Raw genomic sequence first — 19,134 nt, forward strand, 5'->3', positions numbered from 1 at the left:
TGTTGAAAACTGATTTGTACGCAACTGCGTATTTGCATATAGGCAGCTACACCCCTGAATACGACTGCATTTCAATCAGGAATATAATTTTATTAATGTGTCATTTGAAAAGATGCATCCATTTATTCCATGTCTAGTAAAATGAACGTTTTGTATATTCTCAAGAGAGCGTCGCGATTAAGAATGTATCTAAGTTTCCGTAAAACATTAAGTTTCCTCGTAACAGAGGTATAAACTTCGTGGATATGACCTCCCCTATTGTTGTCTATGTATGTATTGACGAGGCCGTAAGACAAAAAATGATTACACGAAATGTCAGTATTTATATCTCCAAACAAGTGTGTGGAGATCACTTTATAAAGTTTTTTATAATCATGCAGTTTCCTAATCGTAGTTGTTTTAGTAGGTTCCTTTATTCTTGTAAACATGCATGAACCCTTTCTTTGACATTATTTGTCAGTACATGTACATGGATAATTCATATTTCTCAAACACCAACTTATCCATATATATCTACCTCTTCGACTAACTGTCGCGACTTTATAAACGGTTGAGGAGTCGTAGAAGGCCAAAAGAGCTGTATAATGCAGTTTTATTTTATTTTGGGATATCATACTATACACTAAACTCAATTAATTGAGCTATTCATTTGTGTATGCTTTATACAATCACTTGGAATGTAAAACCTTTAACTAAATTAATCCGACGATTATTATTATCGGTTCTTTCTAATAACCTTCACCAATCAATATCTAAACTAACCACCTCCACTGGTATTTTTACATCTTTTCCGGAGCTTACAACTGATGATGTAAGCAACAAAACAACCAAGTGGAGCCGATACAACAATGGCGACAGTATTGTTACTACCAGGTACGTATCTATATACATGTAATTGTGTCAGGTGTTTTCAGACCAACTTAAATTAATCTATGCAAGAAAGGCATGCTATTGACAATATTGGAAGCTAAGTAGATATTTAAACATGTTATAACATGGTGATATGGCAGAGTGGATTTTTCAAATTGAAGACTTGTAATGAATCATCGCCTTCCTCTAATAGAGCACACCAATTACAGAACTAAATACCTTTGTGATGCACGTTTTAGTGTAATGGTAGCAGTATGTTTGATGAATCTGCTTCACTCAAGAGAATTGGATCAATTTCAGCTTCGGACATGGAACTGATTTATTCACAAAACGTAATACAAATATTGTCGTGCCAATATTGTGAAGGTTTAAAAATAAGGTTGTTTCCAACTATCGATTTTATTATAAAAGGAAGTGAAAGTGTCGTATAGCAAACATATAATTATAATATACCATTTGGTCACTCGAAATCTCTACACAGGATTGCACAACAGTTTAAACATCACAGCTGACATATCACAGTCTATACCGCAGATTTAACATTGATATCACAGATAGCACGCCATCCCTGACCTCGCATAGTCCAACTAAAGCAAAATAAATAGGTAGAAAACTGATATACGTGGCCTCCATGGCAAACCGGAAGTCGGTTTCACACTACTAGTCACTGTATCACTTCAGATACCAACCGAAAGTCGGTACCGCACTCATCATCTCTGTACCACGCAAGACACCAACCGGAAGTTGGTATCCAAACGACTCTAATCACTGTAGCACGTGATACACCATCCGGATGTCGGTACCAAATTACTATAATCACTGTATCACGTCCGACACAAACCGGAAGTTGGTACCACATTCATCATCTATGTGGCACGTAGGGCACTTCCAATATGTAACGATGATATAAATCCACAGACGTTCCAATTCGTCATTCAGGGCAGGTAATCCAGTCAAGTCTAATAAAGACGATCCAATTTTAGATATAAGAGATAATTAAGTTATTCAACATAAGGAAACATAATATATGAGCAGATTAAGACAATTTAAACATTGCCACGCTTTGATCTGTAAACGTGTACAGGCAGTTGTCTCGGATTAATCAGGGACTACTAGTTTGGGCTATTCTTTATCCCCAGTCGGGGTGGATGACAAAATGGCGGGGAATTGGTGCCTGTGGTCGAATGTAGTGAGAGCTCCAGTTGCCTGCTCCTTTATCGTTATACTCCGGTAGGTGGTGCCATGTGGTGTGCATCCAGCGCTCCTTACGTGTTTGTGGGGAAAGCAGCCTCAAGTGTTGTAGCTTACCCGCCTTGGAACGGTCAGCATTATTACGAGCACGCGGAGCTCCTCCCTTCTTTTCACTGGCACTGAAACAAGAAGTTACAGTTATGGCATGTGGTTTGTCTCCGTGTTTAATGCTGAAGAATAACTGCACTTTTCACTTATTATTTCTACATTTACAATTATCTTAAATAAGTTTATTTGGAAAGTAGTTTAAAGCAGTGGACAGATTTTAGAAATTAAATACAGTATGTTGATTTACCCTTCTAAAGTGTCAATGACTTGTTGTAGACGCTTCTTTTGTTCTGCTGCTGTGATTCCCATCAACTTCGTGCCGGCGAGGGAGTTGAAGAATTTCAAAGCTACCTGTCGTTCTGAAAAGGAATGGTTCAGACATGAAAAGTTTAACCTTTTCTGGTTCTGAAATTAGCTGTTTTAACATTAAAAGTAGAATATTTTGTCGTTTTGGAATTATAAGCTTTTCCGCAAAAGGTAAATCCCTTCTCTGATGAATTTACTTATTTTACTCATACACATGGGTAATTATTTACCTTTTGCGACTACATTGAAACATTGTCTGCCTTATTTTTATCAGGAGTACACTGACGTTGTTTCCTCACGTCATCAACACCTACCATCTTCGTTTGCTGAGGTTAGCCACTTTTCTACTTCTTCTCGGGCGTCGGGCATCATCGTCTTTTTTAACGAGTTTTCCATCTGCTGTTTCCTGTCCGCCATTTTGAGTATCTTCTCGATTACCTTCCTGTCAGCTTTCGGAGCCAGTTTGAGCAGCTCATCAGCCTTGTCCACTACGTGTGGTTGTAAGGATGTCTTGAAGTCCTGTAAGAGAAGGTTTGACGGTACAGAATCATCCAACAAGGTATACTTATCAATAGGAACTACTCTCGTGACATGCTGACAGTAACTTGTTTCATTGACAAGTACCAACATTTTGTTTCCAAACTTCAGCCAAAGATTACCCGATTTTGATTCGCAAAAGACACACAAGATGTCAGCACCTTTCAATACAAATTAGATGTAATATATAGTAGAGCCAAAATGCATGAAACTGCGGCATACAGCTGTCTTGTCCTTCTAGAACTCGTCAGTGGAGCAAAGGCATGCTCATACCTATCAGACGACGATGGGGAACTTCAAAAATGTCGAAAGAAATGTTCAAATCTTGACGGAGAGTGCAACAATCCATACTTTAATAGCTTTATCATGTTCAATGTGTATTTCAAACGAACGTCAATCACAAACTTTTGTCTATTCTGAGCCGTGCCACAATAAACTGAACTAAAACATCGGTTGTCATTTACAATAAAGTGATAATAAGAGAGCTCTCACCTCCTTGCCCAGTTTGGCATCTTCCTCGCACTGTGGCTTGGACGCTTCAGGCTTAGCTACTGGAACAGGTGTACCAGCGGCCTTGTTGATCCTAGTGTACTGTCTGGACATACCTAGAGGGCGGGGCTGGTTAGTCCTCATCTTTAATTCCGGTACTGGAGGTGTTAATAGTAATGTATAATTACTACACACGTTTAGTTAGCGACCACTCACAGTTTCAGGTTTAATACATATATATTAATTACAAAACTAAAATTGAATGTACTGTAAATATATTTGTTTTGGTGCATTCAAATTTTGGCGCATCACAGATTTATTATTAGATATGGTGCTACGATGAATTTGCGCCCCACAGTACTTTCCATAGAAAACAGCATAAAGTAGCTACAATATTCAGTGGAATGCTTTCAACGTGAAAAACACTAAAATAAGATTACCGCTACAATATGCACTTTAACAGTAACTAATTTTATCAGCTATACATAATAACAAACACGTAGAATTTCTTGTGCTATTGACTTACGTGACATTTGTCTGCTAAGGCGAGGAGGCGGAGACCTCGCTGATACGACAGACGGTGCTCTAGATGGTACTTGGGATGCCTCTGATGATGGCCTGAAGAATCGCTCGTGTTCCTCTGTTACAACGCCAACATCTAAACAAAAGGAAGTTACACAGACCATGATCCACAAAACATATACCAATGATATCATAAGATAATCATGACGATGCTCAGAGCACTTTTGAGAGAAAGTGAGAACACCTTTTTCAATAATTTTTCTTTGGAGAATTAAGATGCTTGTTATCCTTTTATCTACCTGATGCCTGTAATAAGCGTATTTTAATATTTGTTGGTTTTAAATCCGTTAAATACATTGGATAATGTCTCTGGAAGCTCCAGAACTACTTTATATACTCACTGGCGTCGTTCCTAGGAACTGGGGGCTCGTACTTGTCTTTGACGCTGTGAGGACGGTAGAATCTCTGTGGCACCCGCCAGTTGGTGAACATCTGTGAAGGAAGTTATAAACAAATAACCTATAGCACACAGAGACAAACTTGAAAACTTGACCGAGGAGATACCAATACATACGGAAAATCATAAAAAAAAAAACACGCATAAACAAAGAGGACAATTTATGTAGTCGAATTTCTCTCTCACCATATGAATACCATCGACAACCATTACAGCAACTGTATTTTACTTAAGGACAAGCAGACTGAAAAAAAAGTTTTTATATCTAGCTCCTGTTTTAAAATGTTGGCCGTTATACCTAGTACATGTTTGTCACTTATTAAACAAAAAAAAAGTAATGAAAAATAAGTTAGCGGCAGTTGATACTACAGGTATCATACATGTTACTTATTTCTTACTTATTGATGTTGTGGCATCTATATCTTATTTTTCCATTTTACCACTGAAGTAAGGCAACATATACTTATTTCCTTCCCACTGAAGTAGGCGACAAATACTTATTTCCTTCCCACTGAAGTAGGTGACAAATGCGTTTTCCTACCCACGGGAGTAGGTAACATAACTTACTTGGTTTCTAAGGTAAGGTAATGATACTTTAACCTTCAATTGATTTAAAGCCGGAAACAATGTCCATACAATCGAGACTTTACTTTTATGATAAATCAGATAAGACGTTCTCTATCCTGTTTGAATATAATATACGTTTAAAACCAATCTAACCCAAATTGGGTATTTACCTGTGACAATCGAGTCCTTCAATGACGTCACACAACATGGACCACATCAGGCCTGATAGGCCTTGCGAATCACAATAAACAGACAGTATAGGTGTGAATCTATATACTATTTTACCTACCTGTCTATATCTGTAGTCCTCTATAAGCAAGTCTATTCCCTTGTTTTCGCCCATTTTAGCCTCATAACATAGCACACTACTTCCTTACCACACCACAGCCTTAATATGGCCGTCTCCAGTGCTCTATAAATTATTGACTTGGATAACAAACAACTTTGACGGAAGGCCCGGAGACGACTGTTCAGACCGCGTCTCTTATGTCATGTGTTCTACGTTCTATTCAAAAACACGGCAGGCTTACTTCTCAATTAAAACATACAAGCTTCTTACTTCCACGAAAGTACAAACCTTTAAAAAAGCATTGTCAGCTTAAATCTCATACTTATCATTAGATTTTTTCATGATATCGGCCATTAAAGTGTTTAAGTTTTATTTTCCATAGTATATTATTGATTTGACCAGCCGTGTTTTTTTTGTGTGAATAATCAATGAATGTATGCTTATCATAAAAAGTTTGATGCCAATGTTTATCAAGTTTATCAATCTTTGTGTAAATAAAACTAAACAAACAACCGGGTCAAAGGCCCAACTCTTTACGAGCTGTGTAAACTGAGCATTGTGTTGATGACACTAATCTTTGGAATAATGAATTCCACAGACATATTACAAGTATCTTAATTGTACTATTTGTCCCAGATATTTTTTCTGTTTATATTTGTAGGGGTATTCCTATACACCGAATTAAAGCATCACGCATGGACGACCAAAATCGAATACAAGAAGAACACAACGAGGAATAAGAAGGAATAAGAAGGAACGACAAATGTAACGACGTCAAAAACCAGGGGGGGGGGGGGGGGGGGGGGGTATATTAATGAAACCTATGGAAGTCTGTCCATAGTTCATGTTCATGTTCATCAAACCAGTCACCATGTTCCATTCCTGAAAATCATGTTCTTGAAACCAATAAATATGTTCTTCTTGTGAAATAAAGAAATATATTATGTTAGTGAAACCGGAAAATATTGTTTGCAAGTGACACCATAAAATATGTCATTTTCATGAGATTTGCACGTGAAACCTTGAAATGATTTATGCTCGTAAAAACGGAAATTTCGTTCCGTGCATCAGAGCATGCCGATAAATTATGAAACACATTGTTATTGTGAAACATGTGAATGTTTTCTGGTGGTGAAACCTGTAAATATGCATTGTTTGTAAAACACTTGACAATGTTTGCGCTCGTGAAACCAATGACAATGTTGTGATCGTGAAATTAATGTATATTTCTGTTTGTGAAACCCGTGTGATTTTTTACTTTCATAAAATGTTCTGGTTGTGATCTCGATAATATCACACATTGAAAAGAAATATTCATATAATGAACGATACGCGTCTGGGTGCCCAAATGTACCGGCTGAATAGTCTATAATCAATATAACCCCTACGTAGCATTGAAGATATCCTTTTAAACGCCCACAATACAACTTATCTATTACCTTCATTTATTTTAATTCATATACCTTTACATTCGTTTACCTGTCCCGAGTTACAAAGGGGGATAATAACAGGAGAGGAAGCATTTTAGAATTTTACAATACGGTTGATTGTCCAAGATAATTCCTTATTGATATCAAACTGTGGTATACCTACGTGACCTATATACAACGGTCACTGAAATGTATAACCAATGTCATTTAGAAATTAAATTTCAATGTGTAAACCGAACTCAAAACACGAGGATAATGTATACTAACATTTATTTGAATTCAATTACATTTGTATTAATACACATGGCCCCTGTATACTTTCATACATATACTTCTCATACACGAAAGAAGCATGCATAGATTTTTTTGGTATGAGGTAGACTAATACGATATGTCATTTATGTCACGAAGCATTTAGTGCAACAAGAAATTTAATTGTAGAATAATTATATTATATTTTAATCTTGCCGAGAACGTACGAGTCTTAGCAACGAAGTCTTCAGTTGCAAAGATTGTCGACTTTCACTGGCACCCCAATGATAATTACAGGTGTTTTCAGGTCATTTTCATCAATTCTTATAACATGTTAAAATCGTTTTCAGTAGACGGGAAATTGAGCAAAATTAAGTAATGATAATCAAAGATATTCTCATCAATTCTTTAAAATAAAAAAAATCGTTTTAGGTAGAAGTTCGGGCAAATCAAGCAAAACATAATTGTTTACAATCTTAACTACATATCCAACGTTATGAGACCAAATGATATAACCAACATTTGAAGAAAACACATAGGCCGAAATATACAGTCATTCCGGAACTCACATTCTATACAATTAATTAACACGAATCGAGAAGACATATCAAGCCTAGACGGGAAGCTTAGTACCCCAGGGTGACATAGTACCCTAGGGTGACAAAGTACCCCAGGCGGCATAGTACCCCATGTGGCATAATAACCCAGGGTGACATAGTACCCCAGGGTAACATAGTACCCCAGGGTGACATAGTACCCCAGGTGGCATAGTACCCTAGAGTGACATAGTACCACAAGTGACATAGTACCCCAGGTGACATAGTACCTTCACCAGGTTAACATAGTACCCCAGGGTGACATAGTACCCCAGGTGACAGAGTACCCTAGAGTGACATAGTACCTTAGAGTGACATAGTACCCGAGGTCACATAGAACCCCAGGTGACATAGTACCCCATGTGACATAGAACCCTAGAGTGACATAGTACCACAAGTGACATAGTACCCCAGGTGACATAGTACCCCAGGGTGACATAGTACCCCAGGGTAACAGTACCCCAGGGTGACATAGTACCCCAGGTGGCATAGTACCCTAGGGTGACAGAGTACCTTCACCAGGGTAACATAGTACCCTAGGGTGACAGAGTACCTTCACCAGGGTAACATAGTACCCTAGGGTGACAGAGTACCTTCACCAGGGTAACATAGTACCCTAGGGTGACAGAGTACCTTCACCAGGGTAACATAGTACCCCAGGGTATACTTTTCATGCTCCGTCAACAAAATACAGTTTATAACATGCTTATCACATACAATTACTTAACTTAACTTTTTTTATAAATCTGATTTACATTTGTTTTGTTCTATAGATTTGTCCACTATTTCGAATTCGTTTAAAATATTTAACAATACTTAAATGTATCTTCTTGCAAGAATTTATTCTAAATACATTTTTTGTCTTCCCGAAGGTCGTTTACGAACTACATGGTATGTATGAAAATTAAAGAATTGAATAGAATGTATGTAAATTAAAGTGTTGAATGGAATGTATGTAAATAATAAAACACCACTGTTCGCTAAATATGGAGCCTGATTATTAAAATGGCCGGAGATAACAACAGTCCTTGGTTTGTTAGTTATAGTTCCCAATACTAAACACCCAGGAATGACAAGATATATAGGTATATGGTAGTGTTTCACGGCTGTGGCTAGGAACACAATCGACTAAAGTTTGTCTCCTCTCAATATAATCACTGATAATACAAAAGTTGGCGGCGCTCCACGAGATAAGTCAGGTTTACAAGTTAAAAACCCAATGATTGTCACAGTAATTACTTCCATTCCATGCATATAAAATGTGTGTTAACTTCGAGCACTCGATCACTCGAAAGTAAATTACGTGTATATATTATGTTTGGGAGGGTAACCGGGATATATACTTATCTACTGTATAACGTTTGTATTTGAATAACGATTTTTTTTAAATTGATTGGAAAATACACATTTTAACATGTACATCATACAATGTTTTAGATTTAATCTTATATAAGGATTTTTATGGGTGATAGCCTGGTCTAATCAATAATCAGCGAGGTCAGAAAAGATTTACCTAAAATAGTTACGTAATCTTGTCAGTTAGAGATTTAACCAGATAAACAGTTTGATAAGTATTTCACTTTATATCTATTAAAGAATCGACAAACCTCCTGTCCAAGATTTCGGTATATCGTGTGGCGGGCTTAAAGTCCGCCATTGACCTAATGTCTATTTTTGTACCTATCACTTCATAACCTTCTATTGAAATAGGCAGTCAATACAGGTCTACTGGTAATAATACATAAACATCAAAACAAGCGATTTAAATTGGACGAGAAAAAAGTATAGTCCATTATACCTGTTAGTAAGATAAGAGTGCAGGTGTGCTATAGTAGTGCAGGTGTGATATAGTAGTGCAGGTGTGCTATAGTAGTGCAGGTGTGCTATATTAGTGCAGGTGTGATATAGTAGTACAGGTGTGCTATAGTAGTACAGGTGTGCTATAGTAGTACAGGTGTGATATAGTAGTACAGGTGTGCTATAGTAGTACAGGTGTGATATAGTAGTACAGGTGTGATATAGTAGTACAGGTGTGATATAGTAGTGCAGGTGTGCTATAGTAGTGCAGGTGTGATATAGTAGTACAGGTGTGATATAGTAGTGCAGGTGTGATATAGTAGTGCATGTGTGCTATAGTAGTACAGGTGTGATATAGTAGTACAGGTGTGCTACAGTAGTCAGTGTAAGGTACATACCAGACTATATTGACGGACTATACAACACAGCTATATATAAATTGTAGTCTTATATTAGACAGTTATACTATATACTACCTCATAGCCACGTAAACTTTAACGTAAATGTCTATACCGTATAGTAAGTGGCTTTCCCAAGTATAGCTCAGAAAATTATGTTTAGTTGGTCAATACAAATATATATATAATCCTTACAATACCCGCCAGGGGAAAATGATACACATGTGCCTTCTCAATGTCTATCTGACTTAAAATATGTGATATAGAATTGGATTAAATGGGGGTATTCTTCAGTGAGATATTCGAATTAATTTACAGTACTTCTCGGGTTCTACAAACTCTTATAGGAACAGAGTATTAAAGATCTATAAGGACGAACCTATCAACTTATGTCCACAATACGAAATCTCTGTTACAGGTATTTCATAGAAATATTCTATCTTAATAAGGTCAGCTAACTTATTGATTTTCATTATTTTCTATACAAAGTAACATTAACATATAACTTTCTGACGAAATCTGTGTAATACAATGTATACATATTGATGTGTAATACAATGTGTACCATATTGATGTGTAATACAATGTGTACCATATTGATGTGTAATACAATGTGTACCGTATTGATGTGTAATACAATGTGTACCATATTGACATCTAATACAATGTGTACCATATTGATGTGTAATACACTGTGTACCATATTGATGTGTAATACAATGTGTACCATATTGATGTGTAATACAATGTGTACCGTATTGATGTGTAATACAATGTGTACCATATTGACATCTAATACAATGTGTACCATATTGATGTGTAATACAATGTGTACCATATTGATGTGTAATACAATGGGTACAATATTGATGTGTAATACAATGTGTACAATATTGATGTGTAATACAATGTATGTCATGTATACAATTATTGATGTATTGTTTTACTACAGCGTGTACAGAATGTATATTATGTATACGGTTGTTGGTATGTAACAACCGCATCTAGAGGTGGAGGACAATACATGAAGCTGTACACATCATGCATTGTTATTCCAAAGAACCGAATTGATTTCCGACTCGGATATATCAAAGGTATTGAGGCTTAGCATACAAGGATATTCATAAAACACCGTATTAACAGAGGACTGCTTGTAAACTTAACCAACGAATGTAAATTCTGTATTGATCCTATAGTAAACTGGCCAGGCGGCCTCGTACAAACATGGCCATTGACATCGATTATAAAGCTATTCTAAATACGTTCAATTGGCACGCGACAAGCAAACCAAAAACTACACACATGCCAAAATTGGAGCGTTACTTTAGGTTTGTACTTATGAAATACAATGTAATTGTTTTACCTTTGTCTGTGAGTGTTGTCTTTTAAAAAGAACACTGTACTATTCCTCCATACGCCTACTTGCAGTAGTTCAGACACATCCTTAGCAACAATGTTCGCCCATATTGAAACTCATACCCATTCCTATCGTCTGCAAACCAATTTCTACCCCTTTCTGATGTCCACAGCGCATGACACGAATACTGTGATATTTCTGTCTTCTACTTCTACAATTACGTTTGTTTATTTACAGGCTTGAAATGCTTTTAATACCACTTAAACTAGGTTTGATTCCAGGGCATTTAAATTGATTTCTAGACACGATTTTCAATTTAAATAACCACGAGTGATTCTGGTTGTTTTGTAGTTATTTTTGTAAATCGATACTCACCTGATTCTGTTTATTCCCAAATAAAATTTCGGCTAACGTCTGCCTCTTCTTTTCAAAGGGCTGAAATATATGAAAATTGTACATTAATTATATACCAGCAAAAATACACACATTTTCCACACGATATTTTTTCTACTAATCATATTTTGTGTACTCATTTAGCCTTCGATATCAAATATGAAATACTTCATGCTTACTTATATTGTCACATCCAGAACACTTATTAATTCAATTAAAACTGAACTACTGTATGGTATACTTATCAAATACTTCTAACTTTGATAGCGATCTGGAATTAACTTCTGTTTAATGTATATATATGATATAGCTATGTATCATATGCTGCGCTGTCATACGATATCGTATATGGAGACTAAGATCTCCTTACATAGTGCTTTGTCTATGTCCATCTAAGTAATCACTAATATGGTCTATTTATTTAAGCCCAGATGTACGACTGTACTGCTACAAACTACAGTAGGGAAGGACATTTAAACCACAGATATAATAAGTATATACTATATTTATCTACGTCAGAATCTAGATTAAAATATAACAATAATCCCAGGTACAAAGCAGATTTGATTAGAAACACATGCGTCCTGTAGCATTGGTACTACAACAGGATATTTAACATATTTATTTTAAAGGCAGCGATACATATTTTGCTAAAACGAAACTAATTACGATATTGACAAGATGTGACACTAAAATGGTGTCAACAACTACAAGGTATCTCCCCTTATGTACACGTGAACACGATGAATACCTCGTAGCTCGTTATTGTAGGTTAGGTATTAGTCTAGATGGATATCTAAGCGTATCTATGTGTACGTAACTCCAATTCATTCCGTGAGAACATAGTTAGTGTAGAGCTAATAAGTATATAATACACATACATGATCTAGATTATCTTTATTATATATACATGTACATGTTCCATATCATGTATATTATATATGTTTATATATATGGATGATCTACATTATTAATATAAGTCAAACTTCTAACTCTGATAACTCAAAAACCATGCTTAACTCGATGTAAAAATTTCACCCCTGGACAGTTGAAATGATCAATAAAATGTACTTCGGTTACTTCGAATACTTGGGATACCTCAAAATTTTTTCATGACCCCCACTGACTTCAAGTTCGACTTATATATATCATGTAGACTATTTTATTATACATACATGTATATTACATTTTGACCAGTGAAATATTGAAAATTATCCATTCTATAAAAGTGATATTTCACTAGTGAAAAATATCACTTTTCTTGATTTTACAAATCAGAACACTGCGAACAAACGCCAATGGAGAAAATTATATTAATATATATATATATTATTTTTGTTCCATATGCATGGTTTACACTATGTATGTTATTTATACATTATCTATGTTATACATTATTTATATTATCTACGTTAGGTATCTAAGTGTTAAAACTGTGCCAATTAGAACCTTAGGCGGATTGACCCACATGTGTTAACCATACTGATAACATATATAATATATAAATATAAAACACTCTTTAACGTGTACTAGTTAGAATGTTTGTAGTAATTATCGTAATACATATTATATTCTGGAAATTCCCAAACCGTTACAAAAACATAGTTTTAAAAATAACTCCATGGAAGATTATTAACCAACTGAGTTCGATAACGCTGAAAAAATTTCAGCATTTGTTAAAGAAAAAAGTCGGAAAGTTTGGAAGTAACGTCAACGCTCTGAAACAATCGCACAGATGTAAAATAATTACAGACCATCTGAATCTACCGATATTCTAGATAAAGAAAATATTAAAGTAGAAAATTCCTGTTTGTCTTCAAAACAAGAATAGAGAATCCTTTCTACGATTCCATAACTACACAACTTTCTTATCCAATCTGTTAAATCTACCAGAGGTATTAGTTATTATCACCCATCCGTTAGAATAGTGCACTAATCTACTGGTACATACCAAAACCATAGGTCAGCCATTACTACTACTGAGGAAGGGTTTTATTGGCTGGTTATTACGACTATATATTATACTTACCGGTCCCATGGAAAGCTGATGACAACACAATGAGTCAAGAGATGACATTAATATGTTTATTCTTAGTATCAATTGACTTCAGTTGAGGTTTTACAAATTCAAAAGGCATCCCAGCAACTGAACAAGCAGAGGTAGGTGCCAGTCAGTTATATCACGACATATCACCTCTAAACTGAGGTTAATCCCTCTAAAACCAAACATACATTGTACATTCAATGTAATATCCTGCTTTGGATATTGTCATTTTACTTCCCAATATTAATGTAATGTTCAAAATTATAGGGTTTATAATGACAGAATATTTACAAATGACAATTTGTATTATGTAGGGTAAGATCTAACAGACAAGCTTGAGAAGACAAATCTTGTATTAGTTATCTATTGCAGTCAGCATGTTTTGAGTTTAAAAGGAAGGTTTGATAGAAATCAGGGTTTAACTTAAAATATAAGTTTACCAACAATGCTTCATAAAAACGTGGTTACATTATAACACTGGCAGAGTTACTTCCCTTCGCTCTGTCTTGAAAACCTGATTCGCCATGTTGATTCGAGTTATATTGTGACATAAACTAATATCTATGGCGTAACAAACATACGAGTGTTTTCCCTTTCACGTTTTCCCTGTCATTTCTTCCTGACATGCATTTGTCGTAGTATGGTCCAATATCAATGCACAGATGGTCCAGTAAAACACATTCAGTTCCTCAAAACAAATTTCTAAATAACCATTATCATACACTAAAGACTAAAATTCATGTTCTGACGTAGGATATTTTCATAAAACTGTAAATAAACAAACAATAGATTGACACAAACGCTTCTTATATAACAATTTATGTTTTTTGCTTATGTTTCCAATGGTCGTATTTATGAAAAGCCTTAAAATAAGTTTAATGTGTCTCAATATGTTATCGGTTATAAGTAAAGGTATTTACATACCCTAAATTCCAACAATCGTCAATTTCATACATTAAAAATCAATAAACATACTCATCATATTAAACTATACTACAGTACACTTTATATGATATGTACTCCTAAATAAATCCACCTCCGTACTTACTTGAGCCTGTTCCAGTAGTATGTGTGTAGTGTATGTATTTACCAGTAACGGTTTTATCAGAGCATTAGTAAATAATTGATCTTTTAATCACCAGATTTACCTGATAAGTAATACCTAAGTATCATTAACAACAAGTTACGTAATGTGCCTAGTGTTTGTCACACTACAAACGGGTGTATGTACCGACCATGTTCTGTAAAATCGGTATAATGAACAAACAACTAATTGGTACCGTCATATACATTATATTAACTTGTTAAACATGTATTATATATGTTAATTTGTTATCGACGTATGGTTATAAAAGCTAAATTGGTACAGGCAATATTTAGCTATGCTAGTTTGATTCACACCATGCTAATTTGGTATCCACGTACGATTGTATACGCTAAATTGGTGCCAATGTGCGGTTATATATGCCAAAATTTGGTTATATATGCTAATATTTGGTTATATATGCTAATATTTGGTGCCCATGTACTGTTATATATGCTACATCGGCACCAACGTAGATAATAAATGCTAAATTGGTACTAATGTACGCCTATATCTGCTAAATAGGTGCAAACGTACGGTTATATATGCTAAATTGGTGCAAACGTTCGGTTAGATATGTTAAATTGGTATCCACGTATGGCTATATATACTAAATTAGTACCATTGTTCGATTATATATGCTAAATTGGTGCAAACGTACGATTGTGTTTGCTAATTAACATTGTTACTAATGTATGGTAATATATGCTTAATTTGGTAAACACTGCTCACCATGCTAATTTGGTAAATACCACGCTAATTTGGTATCCACGCACGTTAAATACACTGTAAATGCTTGTATATAATTTGGAACTCTAGTCTATTGCACGCGTGACCCATAGTATGTTTGTGAATAATTTTGGCTGTAGATCAAACCAAGGTTTGTAGTTTCTATAGTAGGGTTTTTAGCGCACGTCGTGTCCCGAATTCTAAAGAAGTCGTCTTGAACTGTTGGCCATGAGGAGAAAAGGTGTAATTTAATCGCCTTGTATCTTGTCGACATGGAATATAAGTTACATCAGAAATATTTTTTATATTGATATTGTAACATAACACTCGATCAGACACAGGTATATGCCTTATCGTGTGAATACTCATATTAATGGATAGATTGTTTTTCATTTCACACTTTAGAAGTATGAAAAGGGGATGGATTAATATCATAAAAACATGGAACGTCACATACCTTATCATGTGAATGCTAAAAGTAATGGAATACCATAGCAACAAGAAGCATTGTATATATACCATAGCAACACAGGAACTATAGCATCGACCCTGGCTGTTAATAGGACGTTAAACAAAAACAAACCAAACAAACCAAAATATCATCGACTATGGTAATATCTCTATCAGCAGTATGTATCAGTAACTGTGTACGACATTATCGTCCATCTTGTCAAACTTATTTCTTTGATTGTCATTGTGCCCTGTGTCATGTTTCTGAGCGTATCAATGCATCCATGTGATACTGATCAAATCCTTTCATATTCAATAAAAATTCTCATGACAATTGAATGATGTTACTTAGTTTGTTAATGTAGTGCGTGCTGATCAGTACAGGTGATATTAAGTTTAATGGGGCAGTTTCGGGCATTGGAATGCTAGAATATTTGGCTATTTACGGAATGTTTGACGAAAACAATTGGTCAAAATCTGCAACCAATAAAATAGTCCTTTTTTCTGTAATGGGTGTGAATGGACGACCTGTTGTTGAATCTTGTCACTAAATTTGACAGAAGAAAATAGATTGTCTTAGTTTTACTAGATCAATATCCAGTGCCCAACTCTCCCACTGCAACCGTAAAACAACTTTCCATTGTCGCAATCTATCCCTCTCTTTTTGATCCTTTAAACGACTTTCAGTTGTCGCACTCTCTCATTATAACAAACTATTCATTATCCCTCTCTTCCAATGTATCCTTGTAAAACTTCTGTTGTCCAACTCTTTCATTGTATTCATTTAACAACGTTTTATTGCCCTTCATTGTATCTGTAAAACTACTTTCTATTATCCAACTCTTCTATTGTACAACTCTCTTAATATATCCATTAATAAACATTTCATTGTACCACACTCTCAATGCATCCATTAAACAACTTTTCATTGCCGCCATATCTCATCGTATCAATTAAACATGTTTCCTTTTCCAGCTCTCTCACTGAACCCATTAAACAAGTTTTCATTGATTCTCTCATTATATCCATTGATAAGTTTTCATTGCCCCGGTCTCTCATTGAATCCTTTAAACAAGTTTTCATTGTCCCACTCTCTCATTGAATCCATTATATAACTTTTCATTGCCCCACTCATTCATTGAATCTATTAAACAACTTTTCATTGACCCACTCTCTCATTGAATCCATTATACAACTTTTCATTGCCCCACTCATTCATTGAATCTATTAAACAACTTTTCATTGACCCACTCTCTCATTGAATCCATTATACAACTTTTCATTGCCCCACTCATTCATTGAATCTATTAAACAACTTTTCATTGACCCACTTTCTCATTGAATCCATTATACAACTTTTCATTGACCCACTCTCTCATTAAATACATCGTACAATTTTGTATTGTCTCTCTCATTGTATCCATTCATCACTCATTATTTAGTGTACATTTATGTTTTACGTAAGTTTTACGTTACGACACACAAAATTCTGTATTCCTTTATGTTTTACGTATGTATTACGTTACGACACACAAAATTATATATTCCTTTATGTTCTGCGTAGATATTAAATTACCGCACGCGCAATTCGCTATTTATTTACATGTTACCTTGGCTCCCGCAGCTTCCTGCTCCACATCGTCTGGCAGTTCCAACAGAGGAGTAAGAGGAGGCAATTTTAAAACATTCATTTCGGGTACAACTCCCTAATTTTCACGTATATCCGGAACATAAGTTATCCGACATCGTTTTCCTCCACTATACCACCCACAGTGAGTGTTGATACCCGCCGTTGTTTGAGTGTTGTTTGCCTACTGGCGATAGTAGGTATAATATATCTCCGATACTTTTTGGGCGGATTTCTACCTCTCCAGATAAATCCAGTACGTACAACCATTAATCCCAGTGCCTTCGATACCTGATAGCTGTGATCAATGACTGAGATTTTAAGCCTACACAATAATGGAGAACAGTGATAAAGATTTATATATTGTTTATACGATATGTACAACAATAGCCCTCCCGATATCCCAACCTAATCGCATTAGCAAGTTGTAATGCACGTCACGGGAGTAGCAGTTACTCCAGAGTGTTCTGTCAAACCACTTCTGTCAATAACATTGATACGTTCCTTCTGATTTATGATCTATTAAATATGCAATACATTCAGGTGCTCCTCGTTGACCGATACCTACAAAATACATACGATTTATATGTATTTGTATATGTCTGAAACCTATCTGTAAATATCTCAGACTTATCTGCATGTGTTTGACAAATTTACCAGTGGAATTATGCTATCATAATTACATTTATATCAGATTACATATCGCATATTTCAGTACTGTAGGTTCCAATAACATTGGATTTATTCTGAGATAACATAGTTGTGATATACTGAAACAAAAAAGTCTTTATATTCCTACATTTGTACCGGATTGTGAGCCGAAGTAATTATACAGTTCTTATAGATGTTCTATAGCCTATAGCTTGTATCTGTTATGTAGCAATTATAAAGGAGAAGAGCTAATATAATCGTATCGCTTGTTTTTCAATCCTAATGATGGATGAAATTATATTGTGATGAAGTGTGTAAATGTATTTGTAAATGTATTTGAATAAAAATATGTTGAAACTTAAGATATCTAATAGTTATATATACAGCTATATTAAACATGTATGACAAATACTAGCATTTTTTGCTGTATCCTGTACTTTGCGAGTGATTGTCCAAATATGTGTATTGCAATTGCGTTCTTTTCTACTTCATTAGGAAATATGGAGTTTGATGTAATGTGTATGACATTCATTGACGATCTGTGCTTGCCACATTCCAATATTTTGTGTTGTTGTTCAGGCCACAGTTTCATCAATATTCTTTAACTCAGGACACTCATTAACATTAGAAAAAACATAAAACTGATTATCCTGGGGCCAGGCAACTTTACACATGAAAAGTCAGCGTTCCTGAAATCAGTTATACCGCTCTTATCGACTCGAAATATGTTTTTGTTACCGTATGTATATCCTGTATATGATTGCTTCAAAAGAGGCGTTTCCGTCTGGAACCTTAACAAGGATTTAAGGTTATGATTGACTTGTGTTGTTATTTTAATTAGCATTGATATTCCCATACAATTCTCTTTTAATGTATATCTTTATATACGGGAATAGAGGGTTCAGTAAGGACTGTTTAACCTTGTCTTGTGTCAACACATGTACATCACGACTTTTTGACATTTAATTGAAAATTCCCTCTCCTACAACC

General features: G+C 35.2%; 1 protein-coding gene across 7 annotated transcripts in view; it reads right to left on the reverse strand.

The window, feature by feature from the left end:
• Nucleotides 1–1,160: 1,160 nt before the first annotated feature.
• The window catches only part of LOC117321988, a 29,481-nt gene continuing 11,507 nt past the window's right edge, over nt 1,161–19,134 (reverse strand). For 4 of the 7 annotated variants that reach the window (XM_033876643.1, XM_033876644.1, XM_033876645.1 and 1 more), the window contains 7 exons: nt 11,542–11,601; nt 4,425–4,515; nt 4,028–4,159; nt 3,505–3,659; nt 2,790–2,994; nt 2,417–2,528; nt 1,161–2,240 (listed from right to left, as the gene is read on the reverse strand). In XM_033876643.1, the coding sequence (XP_033732534.1) occupies nt 2,000–2,240; nt 2,417–2,528; nt 2,790–2,994; nt 3,505–3,659; nt 4,028–4,159; nt 4,425–4,515; nt 11,542–11,601 (996 nt within the window). In that variant the 3' untranslated portion in view covers nt 1,161–1,999. Of the gene's footprint in view, nt 2,241–2,416; nt 2,529–2,789; nt 2,995–3,504; nt 3,660–4,027; nt 4,160–4,424; nt 4,516–5,336; nt 5,470–11,541; nt 11,602–13,588; nt 13,604–17,476; nt 17,717–19,134 lie in introns of those variants that run through there. The other 3 variants (XM_033876646.1, XM_033876647.1, XM_033876650.1) reach the window with 3 other exon arrangements.

This window comes from Pecten maximus, chromosome 2 (genome assembly GCF_902652985.1).
Source record: "Pecten maximus chromosome 2, xPecMax1.1, whole genome shotgun sequence".
Lineage (NCBI taxonomy): Eukaryota > Metazoa > Mollusca > Bivalvia > Pectinida > Pectinidae > Pecten > Pecten maximus.